At 37.4% G+C, this 18,001-nt stretch overlaps 6 protein-coding genes and 2 non-coding genes across 10 annotated transcripts; 5 read left to right on the top strand and 3 right to left on the bottom strand.

Annotated features, from left to right (window-relative positions):
• Positions 1–3,283, top strand: LOC125578639 (probable galacturonosyltransferase 6). 2 transcript variants are annotated; one of them, XM_048741932.1, is made up of 9 exons: positions 1–346; positions 473–507; positions 680–721; positions 819–942; positions 1,026–1,084; positions 1,275–1,537; positions 1,650–2,007; positions 2,076–2,600; positions 2,773–3,283. In XM_048741932.1, the coding sequence occupies exons 1-9, from the start codon at positions 235–237 to the stop codon at positions 3,046–3,048; spliced, it is 1,794 nt and encodes a 597-aa protein (XP_048597889.1). In that variant the 5' UTR covers positions 1–234; the 3' UTR covers positions 3,049–3,283. The 2 variants fall into 2 exon arrangements, with proteins under 2 accessions (XP_048597889.1, XP_048597888.1); XM_048741931.1 differs by having other exon boundaries at positions 2–346; positions 1,269–1,537.
• A 212-nt stretch (positions 3,284–3,495) lies between these two features.
• Positions 3,496–4,710, top strand: LOC125574955 (DNA-directed RNA polymerase III subunit RPC8-like). 2 transcript variants are annotated; one of them, XM_048741935.1, is made up of 7 exons: positions 3,496–3,616; positions 3,707–3,799; positions 3,899–3,986; positions 4,062–4,146; positions 4,223–4,286; positions 4,375–4,464; positions 4,573–4,710. In XM_048741935.1, exons 1-7 carry the CDS (start codon positions 3,506–3,508, stop codon positions 4,654–4,656), a joined length of 615 nt encoding a protein of 204 aa, XP_048597892.1. In that variant the 5' UTR covers positions 3,496–3,505; the 3' UTR covers positions 4,657–4,710. The 2 variants fall into 2 exon arrangements, with proteins under 2 accessions (XP_048597892.1, XP_048597891.1); XM_048741934.1 differs by lacking the exon at positions 4,573–4,710 and having other exon boundaries at positions 3,496–3,799; positions 4,375–4,563.
• Positions 4,711–8,151, bottom strand: LOC125578640 (prolycopene isomerase, chloroplastic). The gene is made up of 13 exons (XM_048741933.1): positions 7,579–8,151; positions 7,150–7,356; positions 6,978–7,077; positions 6,805–6,887; positions 6,677–6,733; positions 6,445–6,597; positions 6,115–6,193; positions 5,879–6,027; positions 5,654–5,788; positions 5,451–5,564; positions 5,267–5,377; positions 5,087–5,195; positions 4,711–5,005 (listed from the first exon to the last, which is right to left on the bottom strand). The coding sequence occupies exons 1-13, from the start codon at positions 7,969–7,971 to the stop codon at positions 4,932–4,934; spliced, it is 1,764 nt and encodes a 587-aa protein (XP_048597890.1). The 5' UTR covers positions 7,972–8,151; the 3' UTR covers positions 4,711–4,931.
• Positions 8,152–9,217: 1,066 nt separating this feature from the next.
• On the top strand, positions 9,218–9,792 carry LOC125578638 (monothiol glutaredoxin-S11-like). Its single transcript, XM_048741930.1, has one exon. It carries the CDS (start codon positions 9,316–9,318, stop codon positions 9,613–9,615), a length of 300 nt encoding a protein of 99 aa, XP_048597887.1. The 5' UTR covers positions 9,218–9,315; the 3' UTR covers positions 9,616–9,792.
• A 628-nt stretch (positions 9,793–10,420) lies between these two features.
• Positions 10,421–12,678, top strand: LOC106419809 (transcription factor RF2b). Its single transcript, XM_013860645.3, has 4 exons — positions 10,421–10,989; positions 11,079–11,211; positions 11,914–11,998; positions 12,092–12,678. The coding sequence occupies exons 1-4, from the start codon at positions 10,580–10,582 to the stop codon at positions 12,439–12,441; spliced, it is 978 nt and encodes a 325-aa protein (XP_013716099.2). The 5' UTR covers positions 10,421–10,579; the 3' UTR covers positions 12,442–12,678.
• A 118-nt stretch (positions 12,679–12,796) lies between these two features.
• On the bottom strand, positions 12,797–12,883 carry LOC125578849. The gene has a single exon (XR_007316930.1). It is a non-coding gene; the product is annotated as a small nucleolar RNA snoR114 (small nucleolar RNA).
• A 3-nt stretch (positions 12,884–12,886) lies between these two features.
• TRNAG-GCC lies at positions 12,887–12,957 on the bottom strand. The gene has a single exon. It is a non-coding gene; the product is annotated as a tRNA-Gly (tRNA).
• A 1,196-nt stretch (positions 12,958–14,153) lies between these two features.
• LOC125578637 (probable thylakoidal processing peptidase 2, chloroplastic) lies at positions 14,154–16,509 on the top strand. The gene is made up of 6 exons (XM_048741929.1): positions 14,154–15,011; positions 15,364–15,432; positions 15,522–15,590; positions 15,773–15,859; positions 15,936–16,003; positions 16,101–16,509. Exons 1-6 carry the CDS (start codon positions 14,367–14,369, stop codon positions 16,225–16,227), a joined length of 1,065 nt encoding a protein of 354 aa, XP_048597886.1. The 5' UTR covers positions 14,154–14,366; the 3' UTR covers positions 16,228–16,509.
• The last annotated feature ends 1,492 nt before the right edge of the window (positions 16,510–18,001 follow it).

Below are 18,001 nucleotides of genomic sequence, written 5' to 3'. Positions count from 1 at the left end.
GATTCATGAAGGAAGCTCTGAATCTAAACTCCCCCAGAAACTCAAGGCGAAGAATCATACAAACTGCCATTTCTAGAGGAACCCAAAACCACCAGAAGGATCTATAAACCCTAAGTTTATCCAGCGTCTCGCCTCTTGCTTGTTGATCAAGCAGGACATCTCCAGAGAGAGATTCGTTGCTTCTTCTTCTTCCTGGAGAACGATTAAGATTTGGGTTTAGTGTTTGGCATATTCATGAAGCAAAGTCGTCGATGGCAGAGGACTCTCCTCCTCTCCCTGCTATCGATCTCTTTCTTCGCCCCGCTTATCCTCCTCTCGAATCGGCTTCAGAGCATCACTCCCGTTGGTCAGCTTCCTCTCCTTTATCCTTTGGATTCCTTTTCGTAACATTTTTAGTGAATGATCGTGTGTTGTTGACTTGATCTTTGACTGAATCTATTCATCTGAGTTTGATTTGGTTATCATTTCGCAGGTCGGAGAGAATCGATCGAAGATTTATCCAACTTTGTAAGTGTGATGTTATCTGCTAATACAATCAATCAGTTTGAGAGATTCTTCACTGATTGTGTGCTAAGTTTTCAGATCTTAATCTTGCTTTTATTATACGCTTCAGGCTTTTATTATACTCTTTAGCTTTTATTATGCACTGTAGCTGATCTGCTACCATTTTTTTATGTAGAGATACAAGACAAATGACCTTAGACTTAATGCTATCGAACATGTAAGTTTGGAACTTACTTTACTGGTCCCCAGTGTCATCTCGTCGAAACCCTTTTGACCATTCATTTAATTACAATTGTTTTAACTTTGTGATTCAGGAAGGTGGAGTAGGCTTGAAGGGGCCAAGGCACATTCTCCTCAAGGATGGGGATTTTAATGAAAGTGGTGCTGTTATTCAGTCCAACGAGGATGAGAAAACAGTTGATTTCCCAAAAACTGATGGTGTGATCATGTTTTCAAGCTTGCTTTTTTTTTTTGTTAATTAACTCTTCAGCTTTCTTATCTCTAGTTGTTACGAGTTTCAGGAAATGATTTTAAATTCAGGGAAGAGTCACAACGGAGGACAGAAAGCTCTGATGGGAAGGTGTGTGTTTTATCTAACTGATTTAGTAAATAACATGAACTTGATGGATACTGAGGCTATGAAACAATTCCAGTTGCTTAGTTGATCTAGTGAATAGAAAATCCCAGTTAGGCTTTCCAGTTGTTATGAACGTATTAAGATCAGACGTATCGACGTTATGATTTGTTGTTTTGTTTTGTGTCAGGATCAGTTGCTAACAGTTATTCAACTTGCTAATAAAACGGATTACAAACCCCCTTTATCCAAGGTTGAAAAGAGCACAAAGGCTCAGCGTGATGGAGCAATAGATGTGAAGATAAAGGAGATCAGAGACAAAGTTATACAAGCTAAGGCCTACCTGAATTTTGCCCCACCTGGAAGCAATTCTCAGAGTGTGAAGGAGTTGAGAACTCGAATGAGAGATCTGGAACGTGCTGTTGGTGACGTGACAAAGGATAAAGATTTGTCGAAGGGGTAAGCACATCTGCTTGATTCAAGAGGAGATGATAGTTTAATTGCATCCGTGAAAACCCTTTTTGTTTAAGAAGATTCTTATGGTCACATCTGGTGTGGTTGTTTCTTTCAGCGCTCTTCGCAGGTTGAAGCCCATGGAAGCTGCACTATACAAGGCTAGTCGTATCTTCACCAGTTGCCCTGCCATGGCTACCAAACTCCGTGCCATGAATTACAATACAGAAGAGCTAGCTCAGGCGCAGAAAAACCAAGCAACATATCTAATGCACCTTGCTGCAAGGACCACCCCAAAAGGGCAACACTGTCTCTCCATGCGTTTGACATCAGAGTACTTTGCCCTGGATCCTGAAAAAAGACAGATGCCTAACCAGGAAAATTACAATGATCCTAGTCTCAGTCATTATGTTGTCTTCTCTGACAATGTTTTGGCTTCTGCAGTCGTTGTTAACTCTACAATATCTTCTTCAAAGGTAAATTTTTCACATTTCTTCTGTTTTATTTTGACAATAGTGTGCTGAGTTATGATTGCTGTTTGCAGGATCCGGAAAAAATTGTATTCCACGTGGTGACTGATTCACTTAACTACCCATCAATCTCCATGTGGTTTTTGCTAAACATTCCAAGTAAAGCTACCATCCAAATCCAAAACATTGATGATATGGATGTCCTGCCTTCAGATTTTGACCAGTTGCTGATGAAGCAAAACTCCAATGACCCAAGATTCATTTCTACTCTCAACCACGCACGCTTCTATCTCCCGGATATATTCCCGGGTTTGAACAAGGTGGTACTCTTTGACCATGATGTAGTAGTTCAGCGAGATTTAAGTAGACTCTGGAGCATTGATATGAAAGGGAAGGTGATTGGTGCTGTAGAGACTTGTCAAGAAGGTGAAGAAGCTTCACTCCATTCAATGAGCACATTTATTAATTTCTCAGACGCATGGGTCGCTGGGAAATTCAGTCCTAAAGCGTGCACGTGGGCGTTTGGGATGAATCTAGTTGATCTCGAAGAATGGAGAAGACGGAAGTTGACTTCTACATACGTAAAATACTTCAACCTGGTACGCAGAACACCCTTAATCTCTCAAATAACTAATACTGTAGTCCTATAGCTTGCTTAGAATGCGTCTCATCAAACTAGCAGACGACATAAGTGAAGCTAGTATAGTTGTTATATGTGTGTAATGAACCTAAACTTAACAGAGATAGTTGGGATTTTCGTTTTTTGGGCAGGGAACAAAGAGACCGTTGTGGAAAGCTGGAAGCTTACCAATAGGGTGGTTGACTTTCTATAGGCAAACATTACCGTTGGACAAGAGATGGCATGTGATGGGGTTAGGTCGAGAATCAGACATCAAAACGGTCGACATCGAACAAGCGGCGGTAATACACTACGATGGGATCATGAAGCCGTGGTTGGATATTGGAATAGAGAAATACAAACGTTACTGGAACAGACATGTCCCTTACTATCACTCCTACTTGCAACAGTGCAATATTCAAGCTTGATACGAAACGGATTCAGATAAATTAGGTTCAATTCTAGATTTTTTTTTTTTTTTAAACAAGCTTCTCAGCATGTTACCAATGTTTTGATTAGCTTTATTCTTTAACTCCTACGTGTTAATTTTTTCATATTTTCCAGAGCTTACTTTATCTTAATCTTGTCTAAATAGAATCTCTCTTCTACTTGTGAATTGGCACTGTGTAATGACTGTAATAAATGCTCTGTATAATTCTCTCTCGTTGAGCTTAATAAATTTATTGGGCCAACTGAAAAGCCCATTAAAAGTCTACTCACGTGCATACTCACGTGATCATCTTCCCCCAGTTATAAGGACTAGGGTTTATATTCAGATTCCAACATCGCCTAAGGCTATTTGAATTCAGAAGATCTAGGCGCCAAATCCGCTAAATCTCAAGGCTTAGCGTAATCGTCCGAAGCTTTTCGAAAAAATCTGCAAACATGTTCTGTCTTAGCGAGATGGAAGATACAGTAAGAGTGCCTCCGGATCTCCTTAAGCTCCCACTCGAAGTTGCCATTAAGAAAGTGCTTCAAAAGTTATTATTGAACAAGGTTTGCTCATTGACCTTCTGTTTCCCTTATACATACACACTCTCTAATCTTACCAAAAAGAGTTTTTTTTTTAAAAATAAAATACAAAAGGTTCTGTCAATTGGCCTCTGCGTGACTATTTACGACATAAAATCAGCAGAAGGAGGTTTTGTCTTACCCGGTGATGGTCCTGCCACCTACAAGGTACAATTCAAATTACTCATCTTTTTCTTCATTTCACACTGTTAGTGGCATCATTGTTTGACCCAAATCTTTGTTTACTGTTCTTTGTGATTGTTGTAGGTACGTTTTAGAATTGTAGTGTTTCGTCCATTCGTTGGTGAGGTCATTGCTGCAAGGTTCAAAGAATCTGATTCCAATGGCTTACGCTGTGAGTACTACTAGTGTTGTGCATAATGGTTACTTATAACGTTTTCATATGCACACTTATGGTTCCCTGTGGCAGTGACTCTTGGATTCTTTGAAGATATATATGTGCCTGCTCCACTCATACCAAGACCTAACCGCTGTGAGCCTGACCCTTACAATAGGTATTGAGCTTTTTTTTTACCTACATCTTTATATAATTACTGGATCACAAAGTGAAATGTTTTTGACATTTAACAGGAGTCAAATGAGATGGGTGTGGATATTTGAAGAACAAGAGTATATTATCGACCATTCATGTCAGGTTAACTTCTTCCTTTTTTGGTTTCCCATTTTCTCTTTAGGTACAAAGTTTTGAAAAAAGTTTATAACTTTGCGATGTGAATAAGCAGATCAATTTTAGAGTTGAGAACATTAGCTATCCACCTGTTCCAACTGAGCAAGCAGAGGACGCAAAGCCTTTTGCTCCTATGGTGATCACTGTAAGTTTTCATTCTCTGAAGCTATATTACACTTGTATTTGCATAATTTATATAACGAAACTAATTGTATTAAGCCTCCTACTGAAGGTTTTGGTGTGAAATGTGCAGGGGACTATAGATGATGATGGTTTGGGCCCTGTTTCTTGGTGGGAGGGTTGTAGTGAGAGGAATAATGAAGATGATGATACATGAACCAAACTTCTTCAAACTAGTATGTTTTTGTTAACATAAGAAGTTGAGATTAGATTCCTTGCCCATTATACTAGGATTAGATTCCTTAATTTGATTTTATCAGTGTATGAAGAGAAAGACAAAAAAAGTATTGGATATGGAAAAATATTTTTCTTATCTATGTGCAACTCTTCTTGATCCTAAACCACAAATAAAAAAGGTTGTTCATAGTAAAAGCCGCTCCTATGGACTTGAGCAACACTTCCACTAGCTTTGTGTCCTGTACCCTTTAGAGACTATGCGAGTGTCCTTAACCAACCAAGTAAACCAAGAAGACCAGCATCAAGTACCTTTGATTTTCTCTCAAGCCCTACAAATCAAAATATGAAAAAAAAATGTTAGCTTCTTACTCTCATAGCAATCAACAAGTCTCTATTACAAATTTTCTCACCAATGTCAGCAGCTACACGATGAGCACACATCACTCCTGAGAAAGCCACAGCTATAACTCCCTGACCAGGAAAACAACTATCCCCAACGCAGTACAAACCATCTATAGCCTATTACAATCAGCCAAAACCATTTAGTTAAGCCCCAGAAGGGAACCATCTACTCTTTTCTTTTGACTTACAGTTGTGTTAAACGGCATGCCTAGTAAACCTTTTGGTGTTCCTCTTGGCATTGGTCCATACGTTCCCTTATCCCTAGCAAGATATCGCCTGTGTGTTCTTGGTGTGCCCACCTGCCTCATAAAAACACCTTAGATATATAGATGTGAATGGCAAATCTAGGCAGGAACATAGATTAAGCCTAACCTCCTTAAAAGTAATAGATGAACTGAGACCAGGAAACAGTTTTTTCTCTAGCCTCTGTATGATTCCAGCTGCCACCTCTTCTTTTTTAGCCTCGTACTCTTTAGGAGTGAGTCCCTATAGTACCATAATTTAGATGAAATGGTCAAATAAGATGGCATATCTAATTGATGCTTGGTGTAACTCTTTTAAGATCAGCCTCTTACCTCCCAATCTTCGATGGAAGAAGTTGTAAATATGTGGAGTATATGTCGACCATCTGGAGCCAAAGATGGATCAAGAATGGTTGGAATGCTGAGGAAGATACTGCCATAAGGCTCCTCCAGATTCTTCCAATCATCCTAACAGGTTGCAACAAAAGAACATAACCCATTCAAACAACTATGAATCTGCCAAAGGGAATGGATCTTCTTAGTGAGAAGATAACAAACCTCAAGTACGAAATGATGGCAATCTGTATCTGGAGGGAGAACCTCTGCTTTAACACCCATGTGGATTGAGAGAAACGATGGAGCCTTCACATAGACTTTCTGGAAGTTTTCTTCTTCTTTTGGAAGCTTTTCTCCTTTCAACAGCTTCCCTACAGCACCATAATACTATGTTAAAGTATTCTTACAGAACAAAACACTTATGCAACAGTTTGGTAAGTCATTGTCTTTTCTCTTACCAAACGTATCCCATCTTGTAGCATTAGAAATTATTGTTTTAGCGAAGAACTCTCTTCCATCTGCTAGCCTTACACCCACCTGAAGATAAAAAAAAACACAACCAAATAAGAATTTCAAGAGGTTAAGCAAGAATCAATGTTCAAGAACTCGGTAGGGGTAGTTGGAAGCTTTATATGGGATTATTGATTAGGCGGGCGCCTAGAACGATATTTTGAGCATCTAAACCGATTTTTTTAAAAATTGTTTCCTTTAGGTCTGATTTGCTGACTAGATCGAGTTTTAGAACAACAACTTGGAATATATGTAGCAAGAGTTATACAGAAACTTACAGCCTTTCCATCATCAAGAATTATGCTTTTCACATTAGCTTTGTAGAATATTTCACTTCCTTGATCAACTAGTCCTCCTGCTAAAGACCTTGCAATCCCACCAACACCACCAACAGGGTAGTTAATCCCTCCATAGTGCCTGTCACATAAAACCTGTCCTTGAACACTTAGAAACTGAACAGAAAGGGAAACATGGAGTAGACACCAAAATGCCCAAAAACAAGAATCCTACCATACTTGCATTGATCATCGGCGTCTGCAAAGCATTCACTGTGCTCACAATGAAACACTGCAGGCAAAAAATACAAATGGTGTAAAATAAACTGTGCATGTTTGGACCAAATGACATTTTTTGCTCACCTCTGCGTCAATGAAAGACAGCAATTGCGGATCTTTTATGTACTTCCGAGCTATATCCCCAGCATTTTGAGGCAAGTAATAAGCTGTAAAGCAAACAGAACAACATGAACAGATTCATATCAGTACATTTTACCAATGTATACACTCACAGAAACAAACATCAAAAAGAGTACCGAGTGTCAAGCATTCAAGGGGCTTCTGAAAGAACTGTCCAAAAAGGTAGATAGGCTCTTCAAGTGACTTCAGTTCCAAAGAGTTCAATGAGTTGAAGATCTGTTCCAGTCTGTAATCTTTAAATACACACTCTTACAAATATTCAATTAAGTAAAAAAGTCACATCAGAACCTTCCAGCAGACGCCATAGAACCCAAGAACCCCTTCCTTCTCGTGCGGAAACTTGCTAATAAGCTCATTAACGAACTCATCATACTCTCTATGAACCTGAACAGAGAGATCATTGGGAAGATGGAAATGGACAGTGGTGGGATCAGGTATAACCTCCATCTCACGACCAACTGCCTTCAACGCCTGAGTTATCAAGTTTAGTTTCCCCTGTCCCCATCAAAACTAAACTCATTAGTCCATCTCCGACCACACTCTAATTTTAGAGTAAAAATGCTCTAATATTACTCTAGTTTCACTCTATAAATGAGTTAAAAATTGATTTACTATATAAATAGAGTAATTTACTTATTTTTATTTTTCAATAGAGATGATGGTGACTCAACATTCTCATCTAAAGGGAGAGTCTTTACGAGAGCAAACGAAACAAACCTTATCGCTGAAACCAAACATGACAGAGGAACCCACATCGAATGTGTATCCATCTCTTTCGTAATAACCGGAGCTCCCACCAGGGATGAGATACTTCTCCAAAACTAGAACTTTAGCTTCTTTAACTGCTAGCTGAGTCGCCGCAACTAATCCTCCAATCCCAGACCCGATGACGATGGCGTCGTACACTTGACTCTCTCTCTTCGTCTCTTCTTTAACGGTAGTGACCGTACTCGTAGAAACAGACCTCACAGCAACCACATGATTCTTCTTCCGATGCTTTAAAAACCCAAACTTTGAAGTACCCAGTTTGTAATTTGAAGTCTTCAAGGCGGAGAACAAAGAGGAGCTGCGATCAGCACACGTTACGGGATTGTGGAGACAGAGATTCATGGTTCTGAGCTTGGTTCGTCGTCACTGTGTTGTGTCCTTTGGATAGTACCAAACCTAATCAGTTCTTCTTCAGACAGATTTAAAAAGTGTTGTCCTTTCATCCGAATTTGGAAAATTGGTTTTCATCACATGGAAGGACAAAAAAATGTTTGGTGAAGAACACTCAGAAGTGCAGGATATTACAAAAAAAAAAAAAACTTTATTTTAGTGACTTCTAATCGTGGCCGTTGATTATTCATTAATTTTGGGGCGTAATGTCTTTTAGTTTATTGTCGTTGGACCTTTCGGGCCTTTGTCTCTTTGTTTGTTACACCTATCCGTTGGGCCTTCCTGTAGCCTTTGTTTAATAAATTATCAATGACAAAAAAAAAAAATTGACATTAAATAATACCTAATGTTTTAAAAATCGGTATAAATGGCACCTAATCGGCAAATCGAATATGAGCGAAACGATTTTTTCAAATTGATTTTAAAAAATTTGGTCTAAAAATTCTAAAATATCAGCGTAAGCAACCGCGTAAACAATAATCTTCTATAAGACGGTTGACTACTGCCTAACGATTTTTAGGACATTGCCAATGCTCATTAGATTATTATAGGTATTAATAATGCTAATCTTTTTTGTATCATGTTTTGTTTAAACTCTCGTAGGATTTATATGGCGCGAAAAGGACAGAAAGGTTTAATTTCGTGGTGAATCTGATTCCATGTCCCGTATTCATAGAATCTACAGAATAAATCAAATGGCCCAAAAGCATCAAGCATCAAGCATCAACTAATATTCTACGACTATTCCTGTCTTCTTAGCAACTTGAACGAGTATGTTGAGACCGTATCTTTGAATCTATGAAATAAAACGTTGGAATGACCAATGCAACTCTTCTTGGTTCTTTCAAGAAAAACAAGAGGTGTGTAACGCGGCTAACGCCCAAGAAAAGGTTCGGTCCTCGAATCATCTTGCTCTCTTTTTTAGCTACTTGTAAGAGTATCGTTGAGAACTTATCTTTGAATCTATGGATATAAGAACATGGAATGAGCCAATGCAACTCTTCATGGTTCTTTCAAGAAAAATAAGAGGTGTGTAACGCGGCTAACTCTTAAGAAAAGGTTCGGTCTCCTCGAATCATCTTGTTCATAGTAAAGCCTCTTTATGGATCCTTTTCAACACGATCTTCTTGTGATCTCTTCCTTTAAAAAAAGTATTTGGATTCTGATTCTTCTTCTACTTGGTTATAAATAGCCTTGAGACTCAAGTAACCAGACTCACAAGCAACACCAAGCTCGATCTCCGGGTTTGGTCTCAAGGAGTCTTTGTTATAAGACTCCTTTCACTCCATCAAGAAAATGGACAAGGTTATGAGACTATCGTCAGAGAAAGGAGTGGTTATATTCAGCAAGAGCTCGTGTTGTTTGTCCTACGCGGTTCAAGTCCTCTTCTTGGATCTCGGGGTTAGCCCTAAGATCCACGAGATCGACAAGGACCCTGAATGCCGGGAGATGGAGAAGGCATTAATGAGGTTAGGCTGTTCAAAGCCGGTTCCAGCCGTCTTCATCGGTGGCAAGCTCGTTGGTTCGACCAACGAAGTAATGTCCATGCACCTAAGCAGCTCGTTGGTTCCCCTAGTCAAGCCATATATATGTTAAAGAAGGGTTATTTCAAAAAAAAAAAAAAGCAATGGTAAAGTAGCTGCTATCGAAATGAACTTTCAATAAAGGAAAACAAAGTTGAGTCAAATCTTTGTAATGCGTTATAGTATTGTATCGCTTGTGTAAAATGTTGTGATGTCTTATTCATGGATTTATAGCTTTCTCCACGTCTAAGTTCAAGTTGCTTTAAACTTTACTGTCATCAGCATTGTGAAAACTCTTGCTAGTCTTTCTTTACTAATTTCCCCCATCAAATTTGATACTCCTTCCATTTCAGTATAAATGATATTTTAAAAAGAATATTTTGTTTAATTTACATGAAATTTTGAGATTTTAAGGTTAACTTTAATTTTAATAGAAATTATTTAACCAATTAAATTTTATAATATTTTTTATAACTGATTAAATAATTTAAAAATTATATCTTTAAAATAGTTTTTTTAGAAAAAAATATAATTTTTTTTTATTCTTTGTGTATTAAGGCAAAACATCAAGTATTATAGAAAGGAGGGAGTACTATATAATGCAAGATCTTGAGTCAGACGTGGGGAGATGTTATGCAATAGTTGTTAATTAAAAACTTTGTTGAGACAAATATTTAAAAAAGAACATGTAATCGTAGTAGTACTAGGAGACTAATTAAGCTGTATTAAGAACATAAACACGAATAATTAAGACCAGATTAAATAAGATATAATGTAATGTAATGAAAAAAAGAGGGAGACAAGATGCACGTGTCAATGTGCCTCTCTTTTTACTTTTCATCACTAACTTAATAATAACCTTTTTATAAACCGTCCAATTAAAAAACAGTGACGTCACTTCTCTCTCTCTCTTTCTCCTCCTCCTACGCTCTTCATCTGAGATAGAGAGAGAGAGCTTCATCTCCATCATTATCTCCTTCTTCTTCCTCACAACACACATTGACTCTCAAAATTCGCACATTCACAATCAACCTCTCATGGAGAAACCAGATCCTCAACCTCCAAATGCCGTCGATCCGATCCCCTCCTCCTTCCACCGGCGATCTCGCTCCGACGACATGTCGATGTTCATGTTCATGGATCCGCTCTCCTCCTCCGGCCCGCCGCCTTCCTCCGACGACCTTCCCTCCGACGACGATCTCTTCTCCTCCTTCATCGACGTCGACAGCCTCTCCTCGAATCCGCACCCTACTACAATCGCGTTTCCGAATCACGCCGCCGCCAACTCCGTTCCGTCCTCCTCGTCGTCTCGTCCTCGCCACCGCCACAGCAACTCCGTCGACGCGGGATGCGCGATGTACGCTAACGAGATCATGGACGCGAAGAAAGCTATGCCTCCTGAGAAGCTCTCTGAGCTTTGGAACGTCGATCCCAAACGGGCCAAAAGGTATCTTTCTTTTTAGGCCCATTAGGCTTTATTTGAATTGAAGATCAATGAGAGAGAGAGTTTCAGAGTGATTTTGGATTTGATTACAGGATCTTGGCGAATAGGCAATCTGCAGCTCGTTCGAAGGAGAGGAAAGCAAGATACATTCAGGAACTTGAGCGTAAAGTTCAGTCTCTTCAGACCGAAGCCACCACTCTCTCTGCTCAGCTCACTCTCTTCCAGGTAATGTAAAGTTTCAACGATGTTTTGGTTAATCGAAGAGTCTCTTTGTTTGATTTGAAAACAATAAAAGATCTTTGCTCTGTTCTACAAAAGAAAGTAGCTTTATAGGCAAGTTTCAACCATGTTCAATGTTGTTTGATTTCAAAATGATAAAGTAAAGTTCTATGCTCTGTTCTACCTACACAAGAAAGTAGCTTTGAAGGGTAGTTAGTTTCAACCCTGTTTTGGTTAATTCAAGAGTCTCAGTTCGAATGTTGTTTGATTTCAAAACAATAAAGTAAACATCTTTGCTCTGTTCTACACAATAAAGTAGCTTTATAGGGAAGTTTGAACGATGTTTTGGTGAATTGTAAGAGTCTAGTTCGAATGTTGTTTTGATTTCAAAACAATAAAGTAAACATCTTTGCTCTGTTCCACTCAAGAATTAGCTTTATAGGAAAGTTTCAACGATGTTTTGGTGAATTCAAGAGTCTCAGTTTGATTTCAAAACAATAAAGTAAAGTTCTTTGCTCTGTTCTTTCTATACAAGAAAGTAGCTTTATAGGGAAGTTTGAACGATGTTTTGGTGAATTCAAGAGTCTCAGTTCGAATGTTGTTTTGATTTCATAACAATAAAGTTAAAGATCCTTTTGCTCTGTTCTACACAAGAAAGTAATTTTATAGGAAAGTTTTTGTGAATTCAATGTTGTTTGAATTGGTTAGAGAGATACAAATGGACTGGCCAACGAAAACACAGAGCTAAAACTCAGGTTACAGGCAATGGAGCAACAAGCTCACCTTCGTAATGGTAACAACAAAGTCTAATCCTTTGTATGTGTTTTGGTGTCTGTGATCTTCAATCTCTCTGCTTTTGTTTTTTTGTTTGTTAATGCAAACATAGCTCTAAATGAAGCACTGAGGAAAGAATTGGAAAGGATGAAGATTGAGACTGGAGAAATCTCTGGTAATTCAGATTCCTTTGACATGGGAATGCAGCAGGTTCAGTACTCTCCTTCCACTTACATGGCGATTCCACCCTATCATCATGGCTCAATCAACAACGGCCAAGATATGCAGCAGATGCACGGATACAATCCAATGGAGGCCATGTCCAATTCTCAGAGCGTGTCTGAGTTTCTTCAGAACGGGAGATTGCAAGGGCTGGAGATAAGTAGCAATAATAATAGCTCAAGCTTGGTCAAATCTGAAGGACCTTCTCTCTCTGCTAGTGAGAGTAGCTCTGCCTATTGACAAAGACATACCATGAGGTTCATCAATACAACTGTTAATAGGCTTTAAAATTCATTTGATTTGATTTACTTTCTACTACTATTTATTATTCTATTTTTTTTTTGAGGTACTGTGTTGGTGTTGTGTTGTTGTGATTGTGAGTTTCATTGTTTGCTACTCTCATTGTTTGTTCTTCAAGGAACAAATGAGATTCTAATAAATTATTGTTCCCTTTGGAAATGAATGTATTTTGGTGCATTTTCATATTGTTCTCTGTGGATTCATTTGTGTTTTTAAACGGAGCCTGTTTTAGTACATCTGTGTTACCATCTTATGATCTTTTTTCATGAAATGAAAATCCAAAAAAAAAAAAAGAGAGCTCAGGGTGTGGCTATACCATCTGGAAATCAGATGAATGCGATGGACCCAACCATCCATCGCTAAACCATTTTCTTCACAGCTCAGATGCACCAGCCGGGAATCGAACCCGGGTCTGTACCGTGGCAGGGTACTATTCTACCACTAGACCACTGGTGCTTTGATGACACTCATAAGCTGTTAAAATATATTATATGCATTTAGCATCAGAAACTTGTTTTACTTATACTCTAGTCTAGTCATTTGTAGATTGGTAAGAAAATGAAGTTTCTAATAGTCATATGTATCTGTAATATATGTTGTCTTTTTTACATGGAAGAACCACTTTAGCAGTTAATTGTCTAGGACAAGCGTGAAGCTGATAATGATGATTAGCTAACCCAATTACTCTGGCCCAATGGCTACATATTAGCCTTCAGCTTGGTATTGCTACTTCTACGGTAGATACATGGACACTCAGAGATTACAAATAAGCCTTCTTGTAAACCTTTTGTCCTTTCTTCATATCTTATCAACCATATCAAAGGATACAAATTGAGAGATTAGTGTTTATCTATGTCGGGAAGACATTAAAAACGCTAAAATGAATTGTGAACAGATAACAAAACTGAATCCATTTTTTGATTAGGTTGTGGTCAAACCTAACCTCACAAAGTTAATGACTAAGCTACTCAAATTCGCTATTTTATTTTAAGAGTTTTAAATAAGAGTTTTAAATTCGCTATGAATGTTTGTTCCAAGTTCTTCCTTTCCTATTTTTTGGTACCATATTTGGTTGATTGTTCTTTTGGAACAGAGGTGTTTGTTTGCTCGATTTTGCCCTCTATGGATTGTAAAGCTTAGAACTTCAATGATCAATGGAATTTCAGGGGAAAAATATATATATATATATATATAGTGTCTACTCCAAAAGAAACATCAGTGAAGCATTTCTTAATACGAGATGACGTATGCGCTGTGGTCATGCGGCTTCCTTTATGTTACGTAGCATGAATTATATATTAGATTTTGTAAACAAAAAAAAACATAAAATATATTATCAAAGTATAGATAATGGAATGAATTTACTGTAATTTCATACATGTATATGATTTTAGATATGACAACGAATTTACACAATGTCAAAACCTTACAATATAACAAATTTAACAAAAAAAGGTAGTCTAGGATTATAATGTGTAGGATAGAAAAGTAATTTAGAAGAGCAAATCTAATTGTACATTGTGTACGGGAAACAAAAGTAAATGTTTAGAAGAGAAAATCTAATAAAGTATTGGACACGAATGGTAAAATTTACATATTGTGGGCCCCGTCTCATTTGGCCCCAATATAACTGATCTCTCTCTCTCTCTGGAGAAAGAGACAAAGCTTCTTCCCCCATATCTCTGGGAAACTCCACCTGAAAACTCGATCTCGCCGGCTGACCGGGCCGGCTCAACTTGGAATCTCAAATTCCCCGATCCGATTTAACCAGTTTAATTTAACATAACCGGTTTAATCAACATTCTCTAGCTCGCCTATTCAATCTACCTCCTCTCCCTTAAGCCTTAAACCCTAAATCGACCGTTATGGCGATTAGGGTTACCTTCACCTACTCCAGCTACGTCGCGAGGAACATCGCTTCCTCCGCCGCGGCTCGCGTCGGCAGCGGAGATCTCCGATCATGCCTCGATTACTGCCTCCGTCCCAGGATCTTCAACCACAGTCAGATTCCCGACCTCGACAAATCATCTACATCCCCATCGTCCCCTCCTGCTTCAATGTACACCACCATCGCCAGAGAACTCCTCGAAGAAGGAAGCCAGAGTCCGATTCTCACAGGGATGATCTCGATCATGAAGCTAACCGGAGCTCCGGATCTGCTGGGGATGAACAACGTCCTCGGGATCTCTCCGTTCAAGACTTCTTCGGTGATTCCGTTTCTGAGAGGGTCGAAGTGGATGCCTTGCAGCATTCCGGCGACGCTGACGACGGATGTTGCTGAGATCGATAGGGGAGGGAGTGTGAAGCTGGAGTTGAGTAATAAGGGATCTAATGTTGGAAACGGGTGGGTTAATAAGATGTTGAATATGTGCTCGGAGGATGCTAAGGCGGCTTTCACGGCTGTGACTGTTTCTCTTCTGTTCCGTTCGGCGTTGGCTGAGCCCAAGTCTATACCTTCGTTGTCTATGTATCCTACTCTTGATGTGGGTGATCGTGTTATGGCTGAGAAGGTGAGATTACTCGTTTCTTGCTCTATTGTATGATTGGTTATAATGTTATATTGATGGTTGATGTTGAGATGCTTTTAAAAACGGTGGCTTTTATCAGTGTAAGGGTCGAGAAGGTGATTAGTACTTGTTTCTGGCTATATAACTGTACATTGTGAGTATAATGAGATCCTATATATAATAATTTCTATGATTAATTATAATGTTAGATCCATGTTTGAAATTGAGAGGCTTTTGAAACGGTGGTTTTATCAGTTCTATTCTAGGATTCACTCAAGCGTTTAATTAGTGGTTTGTGTGTGCTTCATGTCTGAGTGATTGATTGATCTGCGTATGTGGTTTTGGTGCTGGTCAGGTCTCGTACTTGTTCAGAAGGCCAGAGGTTTCTGATATAGTCATCTTCAAGGCTCCTCCGGTTTTGGTGGTAGGTAACAAATCACCTTTTCTTGTTTTCCAAATTTTTTAAAACTTTGTTACATAGGTGTTTGATGTTCTCCTTTGGAAAAATTGCAGGAACATGGTTACAATTGTACTGATGTTTTCATTAAAAGGATAGTTGCAAGCGAAGGTGACTGGGTTGAAGTAAGCCCTTATATCTAAATCAATTGTTGGTTGGTTCTATTCCACCCATTGAAGTCTTTTGCTCACTTTTATTGGCAGTACTTAAGTAGTGGCTTCTTGATAACCTGCATCCTCAAACAAGCCCTTGTTTTTATGTTTCTGTATCTTTGTTCTGTCTAACCTATCGAGCTTGTGTCATATAGGTTTGTGATGGAAAGCTCTTAGTGAATGACACCGTTCAAGAGGAGAATTTTGTATTAGAGCCAATTGACTACGAAATGGAACCAATGGTAAGCAAACTTGTTTGACCTTAAAAGTTGTACAAGAGTAATGTATCTAAGTTGGTTTCTCTTGTTTTATTTGCAGTTGGTCCCTGAAGGTTATGTCTTTGTCCTAGGAGACAACCGCAACAAAAGCTTTGACTCTCATAACTGGTAATCACGTTAGAAAATATCTATAGCTATTTCATGGCCCTTGTTAAAATTATGGAAACTCTGTTGATTGATTCGTAGATGAATGTAAAAAACGCAGGGGTCCACTACCGATAAAGAACATCATTGGAAGATCCGTGTTTAGGTATTGGCCACCGAGCAAAGTTTCAGACACAATACACCACCATGAGCAAGCTATCCAAAAGGGGGCTGTTGATATTTCCTGACCGGCGCTGATGGTTCTTAGGATTAAGCAAGGATTTGGATGGATGATGAGGTGGTGCCAGCCATCATTTTGATCGTGAAGCCGATAGAGCAATTCTTTCGTTCTGTGTACTCTTATTGCAAGACATGGAATGCTATGGGAAACCCCAAAGGAAAAAAAATTGAAACATTTTTTTGTTGTTGTGTTGAAACTTAAAACCTCAACCAATGGTAAGACGAGCTGTAACAATCGCAGATTATTTTAGTGTCAAAACTATATCATTCTAATGTGATTTTAGCTTCAATTTTTTTTTTCATTTCCAACTAAAACACCAAATGACACTAGAAAAATATTATCTATTAAAATATTATTAAATCAAAGATTCTTTTAATTATTTAATACTTTTGATAAATACTCACTATTCTTATAACATACATAATTAATTATTTTTAATAAATATTGGACTTATAAATTTAAAACAATTAATATATTTATATCACAGTATAATAATAATTTTGAAATACATATGAAATTAAAAATAACTAAAAACATATAAACAAAAATACATTACATCTAAAATAATACATACATCTTTTACTAATTATTTGAATTAATATATTCACCCCATAAATGTTTGATTAATGCATTTCGAAATTCAAAATGAGCTTCTCACTCTTTTTTTTGTCGGAATTCTTAAAATCAAACATCATGAATCAACACTTATCATCTCAACTTCTACACTTGAAACTTCAACTCGTTCTTATTGTTGCATTGTTATCACATTCATCCTCTTAGATCATATTATGCATTATAATACAAATTGTCATTATATCATGTAATATCAAACATCTTAATATCAAACTGAAGGAGAAGCATCTGGAAGAGAACAAGTTCAAGGAATCAAATGTCACCAAATGATCAAAAATATTATACCTCGTATTATAATTACTTTGGTGGAACTGAAAATAATTTCTGGGCCATTATATTATCATGTCAGTTTATCTTATAATTTTCAAAATTATTTTCTTATATGCATTTAAAATCAATTTAGAAAGCACATAAAAATTATGATAAGTCAATCTAATATCATGACTATGTAACAATATAATTTATTTATAATTTTATAAAGATAATATATTTAATTAAACTGCTTAAATATATCACGTTGCTACAATATCAATTTTATTTAGTGTAACATTATAGCAAAAACAACATAATACTATAATAGCTGAGTACAGGTGTTAGCACCATCTCATGCTAAAATACGAAGAAAAAAAAGAAAAAAAAAAGAAAAACATACAAGCATCTTCTCCAAGCAATGTGATACTATATAGACACACACAAGCAGGTCACAACAAGAAAGCACAAATAAACATATTGCCTGCTTGGAAAATATTCAAAGTTTTTCAAAATGTTTGGAAGCATGTTGGTCTAGTGGCGATGAGACTTGGAAGGAATGCGTAGAGGAAGATAAAAGGTAAATCTGTTTTTTATTACTAATTCTAGTTTGAATATAACAATCATAACTTTACTTTTTTTTGCTATCTTAATTTTTTTTTAAAAAGGAAACTTTTAGGAGTTGATATTAGATTCAAGAATTTAATTGACTTTGAAAGAATTCAATTGAAGACATAAATGATAGATTTTGAAGTATTTCAAATGATTTGATGATGATTTTAATGTATTTGTCTAATTCTTTTATTTTAGATTTTAAAGAAATATAATTAAATTTGATAGGAACCAATTCATATAAATTTTCATGAATTTTTTGAATCTTTATATAAAATGCACAGGGA

The sequence above is a fragment of the Brassica napus genome, chromosome A9, assembly GCF_020379485.1.
Source record: "Brassica napus cultivar Da-Ae chromosome A9, Da-Ae, whole genome shotgun sequence".
Taxonomy (NCBI): Eukaryota; Viridiplantae; Streptophyta; class Magnoliopsida; order Brassicales; family Brassicaceae; genus Brassica; species Brassica napus.
The sequence above is the reverse complement of the archived record's forward strand: the minus strand, read 5'-3'. Positions and strand labels throughout refer to the sequence as shown.